Source organism: Eumetopias jubatus, unplaced genomic scaffold, assembly GCF_037043125.1.
Source record: "Eumetopias jubatus isolate StellerSeaLion01/CBP00866 unplaced genomic scaffold, mEumJub1_p1.0 scaffold_2, whole genome shotgun sequence".
In the NCBI taxonomy this organism is placed as follows: Eukaryota; Metazoa; Chordata; class Mammalia; order Carnivora; family Otariidae; genus Eumetopias; species Eumetopias jubatus.
The window spans coordinates 195,711,360-195,733,980 of record NW_028274808.1 but is presented as its reverse complement, the minus strand read 5'-3'; the positions used below and the strand labels follow the sequence as shown (position 1 = coordinate 195,733,980).

Here is a 22,621-nt window from a genome sequence, read left to right as displayed (position 1 = left end):
GGATACACACAGCCCTTAACCGCCTCTGCCTGGAAGTGCCCCCCACTCTCCCTTAGAGTCACAAGGTGCAGTATGAAGTTCTCCTTGAGTGGGTCAAACTCAAGTTCTGCTTTAAAAAGCCCTAGTGAAGAGTGGAGTTGAGGGAGGTGGGCCCCAGCGGGCTGGTAGGCGCCCTCTTGCCTCCCAGCTCTGGGCCCTTATCAATCTAAAAGGCTTGGTTTGAAAGACCCAAACCTGTGGTCTTTTTCCATAAATGTGGTCACTTTATATGCATTATTCTATCACTTAGTTTTCTATCACAGTTTTGAAAACTGTCCCACGTACGGACAAATTTCCATTTGAAAAATCCCATGTGCTTAAAGAAAATTATGCTGAGCATTAAAACATACACATCCTTTGGCCTAGCATGTGTAGAAGAGTATGCTATTTGCCATGTTTTAACAATTTTACTGTGGGTTCCCCCCCCCCCGCTTCGATACACTTTTAACTCCATTGTTTAAAATTAAAAATTTGGACCTACTTTTAGTTTGGCATAAGGACAAGGAAGCAATCTTATTTTTATTCTAGAATTATTTTAACTCCATTGTTTAAAATTAAAAACTTGAACCTATTTTTTAGTTTGGCGTAAGGACAAGTAAGCAATCTTAGTTTTTCAGATTGATACTCAAATCAATCTTCACTGTTCAGTGAATAATTTGCTATTTCCCCACGGATGTGAGATAAGTAACTTGTCCCCAATCCAAATACACAGGCATGAAGCACGTATCCGGACTCTTGTGTTCTGCAGTGGCCCCAGCTTTAGATATATTACAGAGTAACATTTAATTCTCTTTTCCTTTCTTAGGTCTGTTTTCATACATGAACTGTGGAAGCAGTAAGATGAAACCAGGAGGGACCAAGTATTTTTTATTGGGACTGCATATTTAGACACCTTTACGGTGTTGTCTTTCTAGCCAAGATGATCTTTCATGATTAATAGTAATGTTTGGAAATGTAGTGTTTTTCAACACCTGCAGGCATGTCATTCCTTACTTGTGAAGGCAGTGCCAGAAAGGTCACCGACTGCCCCAGAACTTGAGAATCAGGTGGGATCTAGGGATCATCTGGTCCAATGTTTTCAGTTTACAAATAAACAAATTTAGGCCCAGAGGAGGGAGGTGAGGTGGCCCAGGTCACCCAACAATTTGATCCAGAAGTGCCCACCCCTTCCCTGGGGCTTCTCTTCTCCCACTGGGTGGATCCAGCAATCCTGGTTCCTGAACCGTCTCCCTCTGAGGCTGCAGGCCCGGGAGAAGCCACTCGGGTCTGCACAGCATTCCATGCGCCCCCCCCCCCCCGCCACGGCCCCCCAACCACACAAAGTCAGCCATCCACAGTGACGAGAAAGACATTTAATCACTTCTTGGTCTTATCTCTTAAAGCGCTCAAGTGTTTTCACAAGTGCAAAGGGAGCGATTGCTCTCAGCCAACATTTACCAGTAATTCCAACACACGCAAAAAAACTACAAATCAGCGTGCTTTATACTTACTTTTAATTTCTGCACTGAAAAAAAAAAGTGAAAACCATGACAGGTTAGTTTACAGTGACATCACCTCTGCCTTTAAATTAACCTTTGCTCTTGGGGGTAGAAGGGGGAAAGAAAGACAGGAACACATCAAAGCAGGAGAGCAAAACAGGGGCCGAGACACCCGAGACTGGGCTCCGGCTAATCGGGTTTGGAAAACCCGGAGGCGAGGCGGTGGCGCACTCGGCGCACTAGCCTGTAAACATGGACAGGCAACAGTTAAGATACAGTAAAAAGGGAAAAAACAAAAACAAAAACAAAAAACAAAAAACAAAACTCCCACAATTCCATTCTTAAAATCAAGCACGACAACGGACAGTAAATCCAAGGTTCATGTGGGTGCACCCCTCTGCCGCGGGGGTGGCCGCACAGCGGGGCACACGCTCCGGCCCCGGGGGCCCCTGCTCTGCACAGAACTGCGCCCACCAGCACGGGGCGCTCCGCGGGGAGGGGGTCCGCAGGGAGAGGGTCGGCCCACAACCGCAGCCTCCCCTGACAGACAGCAAGAGCCGCAGGGGCAGGTCTGTGTGCTTTCGAGGCTCTGCCTCCGGAATGTTCTGCACTCGGGCTGGGGTGGGTAGTGGGTTTGAGTTACGCTCCACACGGTGTTTAAGTGCTTGCTTTATTTTTCATGTGCAAACTGTCACTGTCTAAAGCTTTCAGAAGGACGTGTACAGATAGGAACACCCTGCAGAGCCGAGGGTACTCGCGTAGGGCCCCTCCCTCCCGAGTGGGGTGGGCGTGGGGGCGCAGGACAGAAATATTTAGAGAAACGATGTGTTCTGCTGCGGTTAAGCTCTAGTCCCTGATTCGGTCCGTCCAAAGGAGGGGGCTCCTCAGTAGGTGATTGTCCACTCTTTGACAGAGGCGTCGTGGGAGGTCGTGATCAGCGTGTGCTCGTCCAGCCAGGCCAGGCTGCTGACGTGGTGGAGCCGGTGCGCGTCTGGGGAGAAAGAAGGCGCTCTGAAGGGAAGCCCCTCTGCTCCCCCAAAACCTCACGTGATGAGCAGGGGACAAGCTGTGCCAACAGCAACAACGGCTGCGAACCTGACCGCGGACTGTTGTTCATCAGACCCTGTCCCTCTTCACCGAAGCGTGAGCGTCTGGAAGGTGGAAGGCGGGTGCAGGCATTCTCAAGCCGGCATCCCTGCGGTTCCTCCCAGACACAGGGACTATCCTGACAACCAACATCCCCTGGGAGACAGAACTGCTCCTCCCCCAAGGAGGTAAAAGTCTGTTCCTTTTTATGCATAAAGCAACAATACACAGACAATACACAAACAGCTCCCTGGTATATCCGCAGTAATAAAATGGGCCGGGGGGGAGGGGGGCAGTGAATAAAGGTGGAGAAACCTGTAGAGGTGGACCGGTGACCAGAATACCCTGAGAAACACCGGCCGGGCCCCGGCCCCCCTCCGTGAGAGGTGCACCGGGGGTGATCACAGTCCTCCCCAGCTTCCTGCCTCTACTCTCCGGACCGGGTGCGTCCTAGCACAAACCTCACAGAGCAGGGGGCCCAGGGGAGCCTGCTCTGGGCCCCCTCTCACTGGGCCCTCCCATCTGGCTGGGGGGTGGGTGACACCAGGGCAGGAGAATTTCAGATCTACCCTGGCCAGACACGGTCCCTCCCGGGGCCAGGAGGCACGTGTGACTACAGAGCCCCTGAAGCGAGCTATCGCCACGTGTAGAAAAAACATGTGGGGCTAAATAAAACTTACTATTAAGAATAATTTCATCCGTTTTTTGTTTTTTTAAACGAGGCTACTAGAAACAAGGGAGGTCCACAGGAGGCTCCATTACATTCCTACTGGACGCTGCCCGTCATGGAGAGAGAACCCGATCGGCAGTTTAATTTAGGGGGTCAGGGGGACGGGAAAGTGCTGTGGTCTGAACGTTTGTGTCTGCCCCTCAAAACTGTACACCAAAAACCTAATGCTCAAGGCCGTGGTATCAGGAGGTAGGGCCTTGGAAGAGCTGCGAGCACAAACTGGATCAGTGGCTTATTAAAGAGGCCCCGCAGAGCACCGCCCTTCCCTTGCCTGGGGCCCAGTGGGAAGTCTCTGACTCAGAAGAGCTCCCCAACGCCCCCGTCATGCCACCCCCTATCTGGGACTTCAGCCTCCTGAACTGTGAGCAATAATTCTGTGGTTTTTATAAGCCGCCCAGTCTGCGGTACTTGTTATGGAAACCCGACAGGCTGAGAAAGAGATGTCAGGAGGGACCCCGTGTGCTAAGGCGCATGCCCGGTGAACGGAGCCCACCTGCTCTCCCAAGGGGAACATGCGCATTGTCGATCCCTCTGTGTGTCTAGTGAGGGCCGGCAGAATGAGAGCCATGCCTCTCGGGGGTAACTTCCCCAGAAGCACAGATGGGACACTTGGGCTTGGGGAGAGCCTCTCTGGGGCTGCCTGGGGAGCCGAGGCGGGATCGAGAGTCACCTTGGATCTTGACCCTGGTCTCAGGGTCACTTAGGGTCCAGACGTACACCATCATGTCCATGCCACCAGAGGCAAAGTGCTCGTTGTCTGGTGACCAGGCCAGGCAGACAATCTTCGCATGGTGTCCGTAAAAAACGTTGTTCTCCTAGTTGTGGGTTGAAAACAGAGATGGTAGGTCAGGGTTCAGGCCAGAGGGGCGCGTGTCATCTCACCTGCCCCCAGTGACCACCACGAGGGCTGACGCTGATGCAGCACACTCTGCCAGACACCGTGCATGCCTCACGGAGGCCTCACGGGAACCCGAGGTGCCCACTGCTCTGTGATGAGGCCCAGGAGGGTACAGCCCAGCTCGGCCCAGCATTGGGCAGCAGCCACTGTGCCCCCGGGGCCCCGAACGGCCTCCATCCCCCGAGGCGCTAGGTGCGTGTGCTCTCCTTCATGGAGCCTCGGCCCAGCCAGGGGTCAGCGCAATGCAGACACAAAGGCTCAAGGAGGCCCCGCCTCGGGCAGGTGGCGCTCAGGGAAGTTTCAGGCAGCAGAGGGAGGCCGCCAGCCCCTCCCCACACACACCTGCCCACTACTCGCTACTCCGAGGCCTGGGCCGGGCGGGGGGCTGGACGGAGCCTGCAAGCTGGAGGACTAGCACTTTCCTGATGCCGTAAGAATGCTTTTTCTTCAGGGCATTCCATTTTCTTAATCCCTAAGAAAAGGTCGACTTGATGATGATTTTCCTTTTCAAGTTTGCCTGTTCTGGGGTGTGTTGATCCCACCCTGTGGACTGCCTACTTAGCATGCTGTCGACAAGACTTCTGTTGTAAATACACGAGACCACTAAAAATGAGATAAAAAAAAATCTGAGAAATGTGACGAGGGAGCAGAAGGAAATCCCCTAGGACGTGGGGTATCATGTCGATGGAGGTCCTGATTACAGGCTTTATGTCCAAAGCAAGCTTCACTTGTGCCTTTTGCCAGAAATAACATTGTAGCATCAGAGAGACTAAAAGACTCAACTCTAGTTCCTACATAAGCCCAAGTATTTACTGGTAAGTGTACAGATGCCTGTAATTTACTTTAAGTGCACCCAGAATTAAGATTATCAGATGGATAATGGCAAAACCTAGGTGGTAAATTCTTTCACCTCTGCTGCATTCCAAAACCATTCAAGTGCTGGGGGGCTGGTGTGGTGCAGGGCCCGGGGACCGGAGACCTGCCATCCTGTGCCCCCGCTCGGGCCACACCCAGCAAGTGACGGAACCCCTAACAGAGCTCAGCCCCCTGTGAACTGGGGCAACGGATCACTCTTGGCGCACGGCTGTCCTCTCGCGCCCAGGTGCCTCTGCACCCTGGTCTGCCCTCGCCAGCCCACTGCCCAGCACCCCCCACACGTGAGGCAGTGCTCATCTTCGTGAGACTTAATCAGCAATGAGACACAAGAAGAAAATCTAGTCTCAGCCCTTAGAGAAGAAGCCAGGAAGTCACTTAGCCAGGCAGCCCAGGTGAACCAATCAGCCTGTCCTCACAGCAAGCCTTGCCACCACTCAGGGTCCTAACTTTCTGGCAAGTGTTCTACCTCACTCACAAAACCACGAGACCCTGGATGACAGTGTGTCTCCTTGTCTCACATCATTCAGCTCTGAGAACAAGAAAGCCACGCAGTCTCATGGGACTGCCACGCTCATGACAAGAGGGGAGAGAAGACACGGCCGGCTGCCACCCCCCCGGCCTTCCACACTGCCCAGCAAGGGTACAGAGCCACGCCGCCTGCCCACTCACCAAGTAGCCGTCTGCAACGCTGAAGACCGTGACCACTTTGCTGGCATCGCACACGGCTAGGAAAGCGCCATCGTGGGAATACGCCACATCAGTCACGGGGCCCTTGGCCTCCAGGAGCTTGCCCTCGTCCTTCAGCGTGGTGCCCAGGATGGAGTACAAGCGGACATTCCCGTCCTGCAGGAGGACAGAGGGGCACTGAGTCACTTCCTGATGTGCACCACTGCGGGAGCACACACACGGGCACGCGCTCGCGCTCCCCAACGCCCTCCCGAAAACCGTTCAGCAGCTCCCACGGCGTACTCCGCATTGTGGGAAAAATTACTCAGGAAGGTAATTAAAATGCAGAGTGCTAGGCGCCCCCAATTCTGCTTCTGGGTGTTTGGGACTCTGCCTCTCTTCATAAACACTCCAGTAAGTTCTAATGCAGGTGTTCGCAGGGCAAACTCTGAGAACTACCTTTATGTGCGTTAGGACCCCCGTTCTGCCTGCCCCCTCCCCTGTGCTCTGTACCCACAGGGCCCTTCCCGGCGCCCCAGAGGTTCCTTCAGGCAGCAACTCACTCTGACCAGGCCCCCCTCTTCCGCCGGCTGTCTCCTAGTGAGCGCCCCCTCCTTGTCGTGACCCAGGTGCTTCTTCACAGGGGAGGCACACCTGCTCTTTCAGATGGCGGGTGCCACCTCGTCCATGGGCTGATCAACTGCCCCAGGGGTCCTTGAGCCTGGGATGCCCATGAGAAGCCCAAGTGCCTGGCTCTACCCAGCTCTCCTCGGCCAGAGCCTCTGAGGGGTGTCTGTACATCTCTGCTGACAGTCCAACCGTGCTCTGGAGCCCAGCCAGGTGGACACACCTTGGGCACCTGCCCTCCAGGCCAGGGCCACCCCCCCACACCCCCAGTTTTCATGCCCCCAGAGACTTGTCCAGGACCTGGGCCTGAGAAGTGTCACACACGGTGGAATGAATCCCTGTAGCACGGATGGACAGACAGAAGGAACTGGGAGAGGTGGTGTCCTGGCGACTGCCCAAGGCTGCTGTGAGAGGAGGCAGATCAAGGACCAGCCGCCCTCTCGGGGCAGCTGAGCTATCCGAGTGGCAAACATGCTCTGTCCACGACACAGCCCTGGCTCTGCCTCTAACACAGGAGGAAAGCCACATCCAACTCCTGCAGGGTTTCTGAGCTCACGGGACAAGCCCAGCTGACGCCTGCCCGCAGTGGGAGTCTGGGCCCTGGGAGTCCAACGCCCACAAGGAGGCATCACAAGGAAGGAAAACGGCTACGCTCGCAGACCGCACACAGGATGTCACAGAAGGGCACACAGCACAACGTCTGCCACCGGGCTAACTACGTGATGGGACAGCCACTCGCTGGAATGTCATTAAATGAGGACTACTAGCGTGGGGGGCCAATGGGGAAACTTGGGATAAAGAGACGTGTCCTGTGTGATCACAGAGATTCACGGGCCCAGGGCTGGCAGACAACCAGGGAAGACGAAAGCTGCCAAGACCTTGAGGTGGGAGCTGAGGGGACGACTAGACAGCCATCTCTCTTCGTAACTGAAAAAAGGTAAAGGTCTAGAAAGCAGGGCATGGTGCTCTGGCTGTGCAAGGGGGAACACCAGGTTCAAACCCCATGTCTGACTTCCTGCCCCAGGACCATGGCTGTGAACTCCTCCCTAAAAAAGGGAAGGCTGCTTCTCAAAACATGCCAGAGGGCAGGTATCTGGGAAAGGGGTGACAGGCCCAGAAGGGACCGGCCAGCACTGCGGGGTGCAGGCCCACAGGGACGGTGTCCAGGCCGAGCACCTGCAGGAGAGCAGGGCCGACGGGAACCCTGTGGGAGGCGGTGGGGCCGCTGGGGCCGCTGGGCAGGAGGGGATGCAGCCCCCGTGGAGGGCCCCCCCACCACACACGGGACACAGCTTACTCGTCTGTGATCTGTGAACACCAGGGAAGTCCACGGGTCTTAATGGCCACCGCGGACGGCAAAACAAGAGGAAGAGCTACAGACAGGGGCCGACAAGCCCTCCTTCCTGTGTCTGGCAGTGGGGGCTAGACGCCATGTCCATGGGCTCCTGGGGGAAGGAACAGCTTGTGGCCGTGGCGGGAGGCTCCCTGACCTGGCTGGTCCCCCTCCGGGCTGGAAGGGCGGACAGCAAGGACCATTTCTGAGGCTGGAGGTGGCACCGCCTGGGAGTAAGTGGAGTGGCTGGTGCCGAGCTGACGCGTCCCATGCGCCAGCTACTGGGCAAAGCCCTGCCCGCAGACCAGCCTTTCCTCAGCCCTCACGCCGGCTCTGCGACATCGGCCGTGGGCCTCTGGGGGGGCAGCTGGCCCTCGACACGGCCGGCACTGCCCGACAGTGACGCCCTTCCCTGGGGGCGCGGAGGTCTGCCATCTCGGCTGCGGAGCTCCTTCATCAGGGCACCTGAGCCCCCCGGGGCCGGATGCGACGAAGGGAGCCGGTTTGTAAAGCATGCAGAACTCGGCCTGGCAGGCAGGGACCACGGGGTCCACGCGGCTCTAGGTTTAGGAAGGCAGAAGCACCACACTGGGCAGCACAGACATCAGCACCGAAGGAAAACCCCGAACCCATCGGGTTAGTGCTGCTTTGCACGCGCTAGCGATCTTCTTGTCACGCTCCTCCCACCTACGACCTGCCAGCCCCGCTCATCCCTGCTGGTCCTCTCTCAACACGCTAAGTCACGTATGCCCCACGCGTTCACGTGGTTGACGGCCCGGCGGTCCCCCTGCTGTGTGCTCCCCAGCCCAGCCCAGCCCCCGCCTGCTGCCCGGGCCCTTGGTCCCCCACCACTTCCCTCCCGATCTGCCTCGGGACACTCCGCGCTCACCCAGCCCGCGTCACCCCCAAACCGCCCCGACAGCCGGGGGCAGGGCACGTGAAGGACAGGAGACTCACCGTGCCCCCAACAGCTACCGTGTCACCGCTGGGGTGCACCGCCACCACTTCGGGCTCGTAGCCGGGGCTGTCGATGCTGAAGCACTTCTTCTGATCCTTGAGCAGCACGATCTGAAAATCACAGGCAGCAGTCAGGGTGCAGAGGCCAGCGACGGACCGCTCGGCCCCGCTCCGGGCCCCGTCCCGAGGCTTGCTGGGGGCGGGGGCCCTGTGACCCTGCATTGTGCTTCCTCCCTCAGCCGCTGGGGGCTGTGACTGTTCCTAGTCACAGCACTGTAGTAACTATCGGCTGCGGTCATCGTCACCACGCGCACCGGCTTCTCGGGAAGCCGTCTGACGTCAAAACTTTCCATCTTCCTGTTACACAGTTCCACAGGAGCTCTGCGGAACGGCCTTCTCCTGAGGTTCAAGGGATGCAAGCATTTGGAAGAGCAAGGCTCTAAAGCAACACTGGGCACGAACAGGACACGCAGGAATCTAAGCTCTGGCATCCCAGGTCCAAAGAAAGCCCCCCCGCAGCTCCGACGTGCAGCACGTGAACATCCCACGTGGGCCAGCGTGAGCGTCTCGCACAGCTGGGGGGCAGTGTTGGTACCCATCTTCCACACAAAAACTGGGTCCCAGGTGGGGGCGCCAGCGAGCAGAGAGCACAGCTGGGCCCCAGGTCCACAGAAGCTTTGTTCCCAACCGGCCTCCCACCAGAGCACGACCGGTCCCAGGCAGCGGGGAGGACAGGACAGACGGTGCACAGCAAGGCGGCTGGACTGCGGCGCAGTGAGCCCTGTGCGGGGCTCCGCCCCAGCCAGCACCTCGCTGCCCTCCGACTCAGGGGAGGGGGGCAGGACAGAGTCCCCAGGCGTCCAGGCCCTACTGAGGGCCCTGCGGGGTTTGGTCCTGGCTCGGCCGCCTACTGCGTGTGGGGACAGCTGTCTTGAGCCTCAGCTTCCCAGGGTAGAAGAACCTGCCGGTGCCTACACATCACAAAGCTGGAATCCGACGTTCAGGGTAAATAAAGTCCCTAATAAAGGCAAATAAAAGTAGCACCTAAGGTCCGCTGAGCATGAGACCCAGGCCTTGCTAAGAGTGCTGCACGTACCCCGCCCCTGGAGACGTCAAGATCACTACCCCCACCCCTATATGGACAAGAAAATGGGGTACAGAGTTATAACTTCCAAAACCAAGCTGGGGCTCGCGCCTGGGCCCCCTGGCTCCCACGCGGTAACTTCTGCCCTCTGGTGCTCACAAGAGGCCCTCTGTACACGAGGACCCCCCGCGCCCTCCACCCCCACGTGCCCCTTGCTACCCCTCCTGCTTCTAGCTCCTGGACTGCTCCCAGACAGCATGGCCTCGATCTGTGACAGCTTTGGCTTCAGGCCATGGCACCCCTGCCCAAGCTACCAGCTGCCCCACGAAGGGTGGGCCGGCCCCTGCCCCCACTGTGCAGTAGCCTCTGCTTCTGGGCGTCCCGTGGGGTGGGGCTGGGGGAAGAGGACAGGGAACAGGTGGCCGCACCCTCACTGAGATCTACCACTGAAAACGCAGCCCAAGAAACCCTCACCTGCCATCTGCCCAACTCAGGAAGTGCATGTACCTATCTGACCGGTAAGGACTAGGGGCACAAGCATTTGCTGAAACTTGCCCAAGACGTGAGACTCGAACCTAGCTGTTTCCCTTCCAGCACATTCTGCTGACCCTATGACCTGCAGTGAGGAGTTCTATGGAAGCCTCCTACCTGAAGTGGGGCAGGGAGTCTGAGTAGCAGTGTGGCACATCACAGAACAATGCTGCACTCCCCCACCCCTCCCCCGCGCAGCACCACCATGGCCCCTCTCTGACCCTCCTTTGTGCTAGCCGCGCTAAGAGCCTCGGAGGAAGGCCTGTCAGGACTGCCCTCCACCGACAGGAAACTGAGACCTGGGGACACGGAGCGTACCCCACAGAGCCGCAGCCCAGGCCCACCCGCGCTCCTAGAAGGCTGCCTTTCAGGCCCTCCCCGCCCCCCCCCATGACTCTCCACGCAGTTCATTCCTGTTGTTCCCCCACCGACCACCCAGGCTGCTGAAAGAAGTTCCTGCTATCTAGGACACGCAGAAAACCATTCTCCCCGAAGAACTTAAGTGAGCAGGATGGAGGAGGGGCGGGGGACCCCGAACGGCAGCTGCCTTTACCAGGGTTGTCTCTCCTGCCGTTGGGGGCGCAGGCACACCTGCCCTCCCTAATCTACATGCCGGGATGTCCCAGTATGCTGACACCGCCTGCGCCAGAGCAAAGCCTTGTAGGAAGTGGGTCACGCCAGGGTCTCGATCAAGGGCGCTTTGTTCCAGAAATTCCAAAAGAAAAGGTGTATAGGTGACCTGTCTTGAATGAGAAGCCAGGCCGCAGAGCTGGGATACCAAATGCCATTCTGGTCCTGGCGCCTCCGGCCATTGTGTGGCCTTGGGGAAGTCACCAGATCACTGCGCGCCTCGGCCCCGCTTAGGAAAGGAAGGTGCAACGCTGCAAGGAGCCTCACAAGCCCCCATGAGCTGCCAGGGAGGAGAAAAGCAGAGCTCACAGACGGTGAGGAGCATGCGCGGATCACACAGCTCCAGGCCTCAGGGCTGTACCCCGGGCAGGCCCCCTGGGCTGATGGGCACACGGGGAGGCTGATGCCTGACAGCCGTGCCCTCTGGCAGCTGCAGACCCTGGGCAAGAAACTTATGACCCTGTGCTACCAGGGAGGCCTGCCGACGGAGCCAACACGTGTGCATACGGGGCTCGGACAGACACGTATCAGAGCTCCCGCTGCACGGGAGGCCAGGGGAGGTCGGAGGTCAAATGCCATGGCCCGCCAGTCCCGCTCTGCCGCCCTGCCCATCCTCCCCGCCACACCGAAGCAGACCGTACCTGCCCAATGCACACGACCACAGCGTAGCCTCCGGGGCCCACAGCCACGCACTTGGGCTGGACGTCCATCTTCACAACTCCCTGCCCACTGGTGCAGACAAGGGAAAACGTTATGTCCACCTCATGGGGGCTCGGCGTGCGAGTTAAGCACACACTCACCGCACACCCATAGCAGTCCCAGGGGCAGGAAGCAGAAATGCTAGTCCATCCACACGGACGAGCCATGAGCTAAAACCTGGGACGTGAGAAAGGGCCCCTGGCTCCAGGGAAAGAGATTGGAAATCACGTAGGGGCTGGGGGCGGGGGGCTCCTGTCTCTGTGACCTGAGGACTGCCCATGGACCGCCCTGGGGCACCCCATCCTGCTCTCGTCCTGCATCCATGGGCCACAGACCCTGGCGATCCCTGGGTACAGACGGAACCAAGCCCACCTCCCACTCCCATGGTCACAGCCACTCTGCTCAGCAGGGTGACTCTTCTGAAGAATCGGATACTTCTCACAGATGAAAATCAGGTCTTCATTTTTGGCTAATGCCGTGAAAACACGCCCTGGAAAATCTTGCACACAAAAACTTCTTGAAAACAGTAAACAAAGGAAAATCCCGTGACCGGGCCAAGTGTGAGGTCTGGGAGGGCATCTGGGCTGAGATGTTGTGCCTGGCTTCCCAGGCAGAGTCCACACAGCTCACTATCCACGTGAGCCACCCGGACTCTCACCCGGCCCCCGGCCGAGAGCCTGGCACAGGAGGAGTAGTCGGGGGGGAGAAGCGAGAAGAGCAAAGTGCCATCGAGAGCCGGAAGCAGCGTGGGCAGAGGGTCCCTCTTCCGGGGTGCATTGTGGACCCGGGCCCCCGGCAGCCCTCACCTGTAGTCCCTCAGCGTGAGGTTCGTGTACCGCACCGTGTCGTCCATGCTGCAGCTCACTAGCTGCCCGGACTCGTCCACCGTCATCCTGGACACCTGGTTCGTGTGGCCCTTCCCGGCGAAGGAGTCATTCTCCCCCGTCTCTGAATCCCAGTAATGTGGGGCGGCGGTTAAGGAAAAGCCGCCTCCAGGACACAGCGCAGGCCCCACCGGGGAGGCCTGGCCGTCCCTCCTTCAGGGCAGCGTATGTGGGACGGGGAGCACGGGGCCTGAGGGGACGTCTAGGGCAAGTCTAAGTCCGAATTCCAGCACGTTCTGGCGACGGTCAGTGGGCCAGAGGTCACGCCGAGCGATGAGCAGTCCGGCCGGACCCCCTGCAGCAGCCGGCACGGGAGTGTGCGGGTCCCCGCTGGCTAGCGGTGCACACGGACCACAGCCCGGCGGCGGCGAGCTCCTGCAGCGAGGGAACAGCTCTTCACTGTAGCGCCGCGCCACCAAGCCCGTGTCGCCCTCTGTGTCCTGCAGTGTGCCGTCAAGCCCGTGACCATCAGCAGGAGGCTGGCTGTGCCTCCCCGCTCAGAGGGTGGCCAGACAGGTGCCGCCGGGGCTGACCCACCCTGGCTGGGCTGGTTTACACACTGTGAGGTGGAGGTGCTCAGCGGGGAGGAGTGCTTTAAGTGAGGAGACTTTTCCTTCACACAAACACCTGAAAATCTCATTTCAAACGAAGATTATTATTGACTCTAGAGCGCCACGGGTATGCTGCACGGCCGAAATGCTCTTGTGATGGGAGACCCCGGTGCCTGATACCCAAGGAAACATAGCTATCTGAGCGTCAGAGTTCACACCAAGGCAGCTGAAGACAACATGACTGCAGACCGGCACGCCACTCCAGAAGGGGCAGATTCTAGAGCCTTCTCTGCCCCTATTATCATGCAGCCCCGACCATACACTATCTTCCTGACATTTAATGGGGCAGAGGATGACATATCTGCCCTCCTACCCCAGGGCTGTGGGGAGGCCTCCCTAGCTGGAGCTCTCTTGTGAAAACTGCAAAGCCCTGCAGGGATGCGTGAGCCTGCACCCCAGCACCCCACAGACAACAGTCCTGGGAGAAGGGGGAGCCCCAGGCCACAAACACAGAGCGGGGACTGTAAAGGCTGCTTCACATGCCTCCAGGGAAAGTCTCACGGGACCGCAAAGAACCTCAGCAGAAGGGAGATTGCGGTTCCAGTCCCAGGGGCCGCTGACAAGCGGTGTGACTTTGGGGAAGGCACTTGAGCGTTCTCAGCTTCTGTTCTCCACTTTTAAAACAAGAGGAATAATACTGACAGGTTCTAGGTCTTACTTAATCCTAAGATTCCTGACTCACGGCTTGTGAGAGGGATTGGGCCGCACTAGCGGCCCAAGCGGGAGCAGCAGCTCGACTCAGAGCTGAAGAGCCACTTACAGCTACACAGAGAGAAGTGACCCATCGGGTCAAGGCTGCAGCACGGAGCCAGGGGCCCCCAGCACGGACACGGCCTGCTGCTCGGAGCCCTGCTGCCGCCACCTGGCTGGCCTGGCCTTTGGCTCCAAGGGGACAGAACACTCCCACCTCTCCTGTCAGTCAGTGGCCCCGGAGCCAGCTCTCTTAGTCAAAGGATATTAATGTGTCCGTCGTGGCTCCCGGAGTAGATGTAGGACTTGCCGCCATTTTTATGCACCGTCAGACACTGGATGGATTTGCTGTGACCCTGCGGAGGACATGGACGGGGCAGGGTGAGCTGAGAACATGCCATCCTGTGTCTGCAACCTGCCAACCGCCCTCCGCTGACTGTGCCCCTGGGGGATGAGGCAGAAGGCCCTTCACACCGTGGCAGACGTCCGTGCCGACACCCTGCAGCACCCCCCCTGCCCCGCGTGCCCGAAACCCCCTTCCATGAGCCGTGGCCAGCTTTTCCCCAGCTGACTGGCCATCTGGCAAAACCTCATCATGCAGCCCTCCCCTCCTGGGACCCAACCTCAACCCCGGCCAAGGATGGGATCTAATAAAACCCCAGGAGCCAAGGGCATGGTCCGTGCAACTGACCCTGGCAATGCCCCCGAACGCGGGAAAGGCTGCTCCCGCCCGGCAGATGAGAGGGAACCCCAACCCCGAGCTGAGCCTCCGTGGAGCGGAAGCAGCAGTCAGCAGGAGCAGTCGCAGAAGGGCCTAATGCTCACTCACAGAGGCAGGTGGGGGGACATCCGGGCCCTACAAGGACCCAGGGAGACCTCCCGGCCACCCAGAGACAGACCCAGACAGTCCCGGGGTGCTGCTGATAGTCTGTTCTCTCCCCAGAACCGGAACATACAACTCTAGCTTCGACTCCTGGCTGCTGAGGTTTCTTCTCTCCCAACACGCTGCTCCCCACCCAAGCTGCCGGAGGGCCCTGACCCCCAAAACCTCTCTGACTCCTCTGCAGCCGGCCCCCCACTACTAGGGGGACACGTAACCTCGCTGTAACTGCTCCGGGGGGGGCCTGGGGTGGGCGGGTCTCTGTCTGTTCTCTCCCAGCAATGCTCTGCGGCCAGGTGGCACAATTCTGCACAGGCCTTGCCCCAGGAGCTTCCCAAGCGTCCTGCGGGGTTCCACTTGTTGCCACACCGTGGCAAGAAGCTTCTGAGGAAGGTTCACAGTTCTCAGGGAACACACTGGGTCCTTTTGACCTCACGTCTCCTTCTAGGACAGAGTCCCTCAGCCCTGATAATACTTAAGGCGTGGTCCTCAGACCAGGTCGGCCCCACTGGGCATCCCATCTGTGCATCCTGAGGACTCAGGACCTGTACCCGGGGAGATGCCTGGGGACACCATGCATGTGCCCTGCCTGGGGCCACAGCCTCACCCGGGGACTTGTGAGGAACCTGAGCTTGCATGTGCCCCACCGATGTCCCCAGACGAACCCAGCTGCCGTGTTTGAACAAGCTGCCTCTCAGACGAGTCTGATGGACCTTCTAGCTTATAACCACTGCTCCAGCTACACATCAGAATCCCTGGGTGTGTTTTAGAGAGGTACCAACAGGGAGAGCCACCCCTAGAGGTTCTGACCAAATCCCTCTGGGGCAAGTCCAGTTCCAAGGCCTCCCGGTCCTCCTTCAGGTTCTCCAGGGATCCAGCCCCTTCTCAATCTCAACGTGCAGTAGGGCTGAGAACTACTAGTCTAACTCTGGCCTTCTCCTAGGCTCCCACGTGTGGCTCAGACACCTCTGCAGCGCGAGATCAGCACCAAGTACCCCCTGGGATTCACGCACACATGCTGTGGCGGGAGTGGGAACAGGAGTTTCTTTTCTGCTAACTGCAAAAGCCCACAGAATTCCCCGAGCTGGCCTGGGTGCAACAGAAGCCCAGCCTGTAGCTCCTGTGCTTTCAGTGGCCCGTGGGAAACTGCTCTTCTGGGCCCAGGTGGGCTGACAGCAACGCCTGAATCTCTCAAGGAATTCTCCCCATCACAACTGGAAGCCCAGCAAAGTGACTATGTCCTGCGATGGCCCCTGGCTCTGTGCCAGGCCATATACACCCGCATGACATATGCACCACGCCAGGCTGGGAGCCCATCACGGAAGAGGTCCCAACGCCCCGTCCTTGGGGCCAAGCGGGGGGGAGGCGTCATGAGAGCAGAAGGTGTGGGGCCAGCAGTGAGGACAGATGCTGCTGTTATACCAGATTGGTCCTCCCCCACAAGCCACATCCCCTCCTGAATGGGACACAGCGGCTCCCACCTAGGCAATGCCTCCATCAACTCCTGGGCAGAAATAGGGTCTGCAGGGAGTGGCACCAGCCGGCCCTGTCCTCAGGGAGCGCCTAGGTCCTCACCTGGCTGCTCGTTTCCTGACAGGGAGAAGGCATGCCCCCCACCCCCCTCAAAAAAGGGGCACCCAGGGCAGACTTGGCATCAGCTGCCCTGAGGAAGCCCTTCAGGTGACAGGGACGGAAGCTGGGGAGGGGTCCCAGCATCTCCCATCGCTCACTGCTGCACAAACTCCCAGCCGAGCACTCGAGGCATCTGTACCTCAGGGTCCACCTGTTTCTCCGAACTCATTCCCTCCCATGTGCTGTCCCTGCTCAAAGCACATAAAACTCAAGGCCTCCTCGAACTCCATCCCATGTTCGAATGCTACATAATGCCCAGGTCCAGTCCCAAGGCCTCCTGGTCGTCCTTCAGGCTCTCTGCTGGTCCTCCATGTCTGTGGTGATGCTCTTGGGGCCCCATGTGTTCTAGCCGTCAGCTCCTAACTGAGGGAGGCTATTCTCCCCAGGGCACGGGGACCCTGACAGCAGGGGGAGGGTCACTGTCCACAGCCCCAAGGCCCTGAGCCCCTGGTACTTCTAGAAGCTCAAGGCGAACTCGGCACCAGCCTCCCACTTCTGCTAAACACACATCCCAAAGCAACTAGCATCCTGTCATTGCCCAAACCCCCAGGGCTGCTTCCCCCTGGGCCTCACGCAGGTTCTCCCTTTTCCTCGCTGGGCGCACACCTCTGCCAACCCCTTTGGACAGAGCCAATGCCGGCACAGCCTTACCTTGATGACCCGCAGGGGCTTGCTGGGGTTGTTTTTGTCTAGGTAATTGATGTACCCAGACAAGGAGATGCTGAGGAGGTGGTCCTTCTGCCACAAGCAGCCCAGCTGCTGGTCCAGAACGGTGGAGCCCATTGTAAACGTACTGACGACAGAGTTCACATTGACGTCCCAAATCTTCGAGGTTTTGTCTCCAGAAGCAGAAAGCAAATGGGTGCTATCAGGGCTCCAACTGATCTACTCAAAGGAAACAGCGGGCCACGTGTCAGCAAGCACAGAATGGGAAGGGGCCTCAGGAAGCAGCCTGCCCACAGCCCCCATTTCTGAGCAGGGAGAAGCCATGGCGGGGGTGGGGGACCTGGTGGGACCAGTGTCCAGGCCCCTGCTCTGGCCACTGGCTTCTCCAGGCCACGACACCCCTTCTGTGTGACCCTGAAGCTCTCCACCGCCGCCCCTACTTCAGCCCCCTCACACTTCATGCTTCTGACTCCAAGCTGTATCCGGACGACTGCACACATAGACAGGGCCCCACCATAGTCGCTGACACGCTCATACAATGCGGATCCGTACTCACAGCGTAAATGCCTCCGTCGTGAGCCTTGCCTCCTCCCAGGGCACACACCTTCTCTCCCGTCTTTCCATCATAGATGTAAATCTTTCAAGGAATAACACACATGTGGGTCACGGGTGGGAGGATGCGCTCACCAGCTGGCACGCAAAATGAGCTCTTTCGCGTCCTGCTCTACCGTCAGGAGTTTGCTACCGTGACTCTTAAAAAAGGAATCTGAAAAATGTGCTAACAGGCGGAGTTTCCAGCTCCATTTAAAAGGAGAGAGATGGAAAGGGGGACACCAAGCTGTGATGACACAGCCCGGGAACCGAGCGCCTCCCAGGAATGGGATGGAGGGAGAGTCCGAGTTCCTCCTGGGAAGACTGGCTTTGGGAGGCTGGCCTGCCCTGAAGAGCCAGGAGGCGGTCAGGTGAGCCCCCACCGCCCCGGCGCCCCAGCCCTCACCTGACCATCTGCGCTGGCCGTGGCAAATCTGTTCCCATCAGGAGAGAATCGCACACAGTTGACAAAGCGGCCGTGGTCCTGCAGGAACGAGCACAGTAATGCACCTGATGACAGGAGACTCCGGAAAGTTCTTTACGAAAAATGCAATCTGCTTCAAACATCTACTCCGGCTGCCAATGTGAACTGTCAGTCCACAGGAAGACCTCAGAGCTTAAATAAAAACAAGCCCGAAGCAGCTCCTGACTCACTGGGAGGTCTGTGTCAGCCTGCCTGCCTTGGCCCAGGCCCATCTGTGCCCGGAAGGCCGTCCCCTGCTAGGCCTCCCATTCCCATGCTTGGTCGGATGCCTGAGCTTCCCTCATCCCACAGAGCAGAGCCCAGACAAAGCCAGCTCTCTTCCCTCAGGGCCCCCGCGGTAGCTCAAGCCCAGAACCCTAGGCCTCTTTCCCAAGTCTCCAGGGCCCAGCATACAGCAGGTGCTCAGTGGGATCAAGATGGAGCTGAGTTAACGGAGGTTTTAAAGAAATTAGACAGTGGTCTTGCACTTCCAGGGAGTGAGACTCCAGATGACCTCCAGGGATGATTCCCTTTCCTAAAGATTCATTCTTTCCTCCATCAAGGGTTTGCATAAGAAAACATCCTCTAACACCCCACACACCCTCGTCTACCTGTAAGAAGCACCCCTCGAGTGAACTTAATACTATTAACTCTCCTCAAGGTAGGAAGGGTTAAGGGCTTCTGGGGTATAAACACCTAACCTTCAGGAAAACCCGCACCCATCACCTGCCCCCACAGCGCCCTCCAAGGCCAAGCACTGAGTCAACTTAAGTCAGGAGCTGCTTCTGTGAAGGCTCTGCACGCGTCTGTGTGACGTGAGGGGCTGAATCGTGCTGAAATCATGCCACCTGTGAACAGAAACCTCCTTAGGAAAGAGAAGAGGGTCTGTGTGGATGCAGTCGAGGTACGATGAAGTCCTTAGGGCAGACCTAACGCTCCAATGAGGGAGATCAGGACAGACACAGACAGGAGGGAAGAGCACGTGAAGATGGAGGCAGCCTGGGAGGACGCTCCTCGAGCCAAGGAATGCCAGGGGACAGGATCTGGAAGGAGTCGGGGGAACACAAGCCTGCTGACACCTGGATCTCAGGCTCTGGCTTCCAGAAACAAGAACAAATCCCTGTTGAAGGCCCTGGTTTGTAGTCCTTTGCTGTGGCAGCCGCAGGGAACGAGCCCACGGGAACACCATCATCTGTAATGCTCCTGGCATAATAACCCTTCAAGGACACTGTGCTCACTGCACTGCGAAGAAACCCAGGCCAGGAAGAAACTGGGGCCAGCATCCCGAGGAGGGCAGCCACAGAGCCGGGATCGGAGGAACCCATGTGTCTGCGAAGTCCAACTGGGAGGCTGAGCAGAACAGTCGCCCCTCAGTTGGGGTTTCCCCGGTGTAGGCAGCTCTCGTCTTGGAGACATGAGACCGTGATCTCTGCCCGCGGACCGTTCCAGGCCAGGCACCTCGGGCCCCGGGCGATTCGGTCCAGAGCTGGAGCACAAAGCCAGCCCCGCATGCTGCTCTTTAGCAATCACACCACTTCGCTCAGCTGACAAGGCCAGAAGCAGCCAGCCCTTCATCTCCCTCAGAGGGATTCCCCCACAGGGGTGGGAACAGGAAAGCCTGAGCACTCTGAGCCCAGTGACACTGGGGATCCACACAAGCCGGCTTTCCTTTCTGCCTCTTTTTGGCAAGCACCGTTGTGGGGCTGCAACTTTGCTCTGACTCAAGAGCCTGACCTCTGGGGCATCATCATCAGTGTCCGTGGCAGAGGTGCGATGGGTCACGGCTTCAGCCTGAACCTGGCTCTGGTTTTGGGACCGCTGGGAGGCAGTTCCATTACTAACATGCCACCCACCTGGCTCCCGGGGCCCAGCCTCAACCAGGCCAGGTCTGCAGGGTGACACCAAGGCCACGGACCGGAGTTTCTTGTGTGTGCTTATCTGTGTGAGGGCTGACCTTCCATGCTCCAAGGTCTGGCCCCCATGTTTTAGAGCAGGCACAATCCGCCAATCTGAACCACAGTGGAAGGAATCTGCTTCCCAAATTGTGCGATCTCTCAAGCCCTCCAGAGTGCTTCTGCCTCCACCATAGTCACCTGTCACCCACTACCTCATCACTGCGAGGGCCCTGGGGAGCTTCCAGGCACCTCCCAGGAGACAAAGCACGCCCAGAGGGAACCTGGGTCTCCGGTTTCTCTTCCAGAACACTGGGGTTAGCTGCACTAGCTCTGGGGCCTGGGCAGGCCGGGCACCTGCTGGTGGGGAGCCACCCAGGTCAGATCCTTAACTCCCGAGGCCAAATGCCACCGTGGTGCCAGCCAGGCTCCCCAAGAACTGACTGGGGTGCTGAAAGAGCGCACAACAAATGGAGCAGACCCTGGGCTAAAGAAGTCACTACAGTGGGATGCTGATCCCCCTTTACTGGGCATAAGGAATATGCCAGGAGTTAGATGGTCGGCCACCACTCAAGAGAGAACAGGAATGTCCCCGTATCCCAAGCCCAGCTCAGGGAAGTCAGGATGTCTTCCTGAAGGGCGGCACCAGACACCCAAGCCCCACACCTGCCCGCGTCCACCCAGCGGCCAAAGCGATCCCATTATGAGGCCGCTACCTCTCCTCAGAAAGGCCTTCTCCCCTGACCACCGGCCCCCGTCTCTCCGGATCCGACTCCACCCAGCACTCAGCATCCTCGATATTACAGGGGATGTCACCCATGATGGGCTCGTGGCCCGCCTCCTGGATGGAATGCTGCATGGCCCTCCCCAGGCCCTGGAACAAGGCAGGCTTGTGGGAAAGCCTGGGTTTAGTGAGAGCCAGAAAGAGCAGATGTCCCCAGAGGACCAGGCATCGTGTAAACTCAAGACCTTTGGCTTTAAAAACTCCTCCCTGTCAGCTTTTCCTGCAGCTTGAGCCAAGAGTCCAAATGAGTAGGAAACTGATGTCTGCTCCTGAAATAGCCCACTTAAAGGGAAACAGCAGTGAACAGCTCATTAACCAAAAAAGTTAGGGCTAAAAATAGCCTGTTCCACAGGGAGGTGAGGCCTGAGTACAAAGGAACGGGTCTCTGAGGAATCATCACGGTGTGGGGGGAGGGCGGGATGGGAAGGGTTCAGACACCTGACGCGCTTCTTCCGGCTGTCCAACCCAGTGGCCACCTACTGAGCTGGGGCTCCCAGCCCCTGGCCCTCCCCACGCTCCCTGGAGGAGTCACAGCACCATCCTGCAGGCCTAGCTCACTCAGGCCATGCCCTGATGTGGAAAGCCCTTGGTGTCCGGTCTACCGCCGTCAGCCCATCAGTCACAGCCGACACTCACCGCAGCTCTGGCGGGGACTGCGTCAGCGATCCTCCCGAGAACCCCCCACTGTCACTATCTCTCCCCCACCATCACCCCCTCCGGACACTGAGAACAGAGCCATGAAGCCATTAGGTAATAAGTAATGTACCTGAGGCCCCGTCACTGATAGGCTCAGAGCACCACAGGGCTCTGTGGCCTGGCCCCGGCGAGCACGGCAGACGAGCTGGTCCGCTCAGGTGTCCCCTCTAGGAGCCCTCCCTGGTTTCACTGGCCCCAGCTGTCCTCTGAACATACAACTGCTCCTAACCCTCACACTGAAATGCCCCGCCCACCCGTCCCGCTGCCCATCCCGAGCTCACGGAGGGAGAACTGGCTCGGATGCCTGTGCCTACCTCCTCGTCCCCCCTGAGCATGGCACACACCTCCACAGCTGGTGCTCTGAAAATGGGCTTCTGTCCTCCCCTGAAGCCCTGCCTCGCTCCTTCAGTCCGCTGCCCCCTCCACTCCTGCGCCTGCTTCAATGTGGCTGAGAGACACAGAAGGGCCCCGGCTCCTGCTGCCCTGGCCAGGCCACTCACCCTGCCGTCAGTCACAGTGGGGCAGGAGTAGACCAGGAAGGAAATGGGGGGAAGGAGACCTGCCCCGCTGACCCCCAGCATGACCAGCACCGATACACCCACAGCTCTCTGAAAAGCCAGACCGGCAGGTACAAGGGCGGGAGGAGGAACGGCTAAGGACGAGGCAGGGCATTCTGTGGGCCCAGCCTGGGCCGGAACAACGCAGGCCCCAGATACACGCCGAAGGACCGACACTGCTGCTTTCTGCCCTGCTGTGAGTCAGGGAACAAGGAAAACACCACCAGAAAAGCCTGCAGAGCAGAGCTCCAGTTTTACTTACCTGCCTAGAAAGGCAATCCTTCTAGTAACAGCCAAGACAGGTTTCTAGCCCAACTCCCCTCCGCTGCGCAGAAGGAAGTGGGACACCCCCCGCTCAGCGCCGCCCGTGATGGGTGAGACCACACAGGTGGCAGGGGAAAGCCCAGGAGCGGCCGACCACGCTGCACAGCACGCCCGGCTGGAGAGGAGACCAGGTGTCCCCTCTGCCACAGGTGGGCACCGTGCACGCTCAGAAGCTCAGGCAGGATGTTCCCACTTCCAGATCACACGGCCACAGCCTGGACAAGCCGGCCCGGGGCCACACGAGTGCCGCCTAAGCAACTGCTGAATTAGACAAACTATCCTATCGCCCGCAACACGTGGCTGTGGGACAGGCTGTG

At 58.6% G+C, this 22,621-nt stretch overlaps 1 protein-coding gene across 1 annotated transcript in view; it reads right to left on the bottom strand.

Annotated features, from left to right (window-relative positions):
* Positions 1 to 2,173: 2,173 nt before the first annotated feature.
* WDR1 (WD repeat domain 1) overlaps positions 2,174 to 22,621 on the bottom strand; it is a 42,203-nt gene continuing 21,755 nt past the window's right edge. Inside the window, exons 6-15 of the mRNA XM_088021241.1 lie at positions 17,995 to 18,072; positions 17,554 to 17,634; positions 16,983 to 17,216; positions 14,083 to 14,175; positions 12,441 to 12,592; positions 11,577 to 11,664; positions 8,691 to 8,801; positions 5,777 to 5,950; positions 4,004 to 4,148; positions 2,174 to 2,508 (exon numbers count right to left, since the gene is read on the bottom strand). Of these exons, the coding sequence (XP_087877367.1) occupies positions 2,402 to 2,508; positions 4,004 to 4,148; positions 5,777 to 5,950; positions 8,691 to 8,801; positions 11,577 to 11,664; positions 12,441 to 12,592; positions 14,083 to 14,175; positions 16,983 to 17,216; positions 17,554 to 17,634; positions 17,995 to 18,072 (1,263 nt within the window). The 3' untranslated portion in view covers positions 2,174 to 2,401. The remainder of the gene's footprint in view (positions 2,509 to 4,003; positions 4,149 to 5,776; positions 5,951 to 8,690; positions 8,802 to 11,576; positions 11,665 to 12,440; positions 12,593 to 14,082; positions 14,176 to 16,982; positions 17,217 to 17,553; positions 17,635 to 17,994; positions 18,073 to 22,621) is intronic.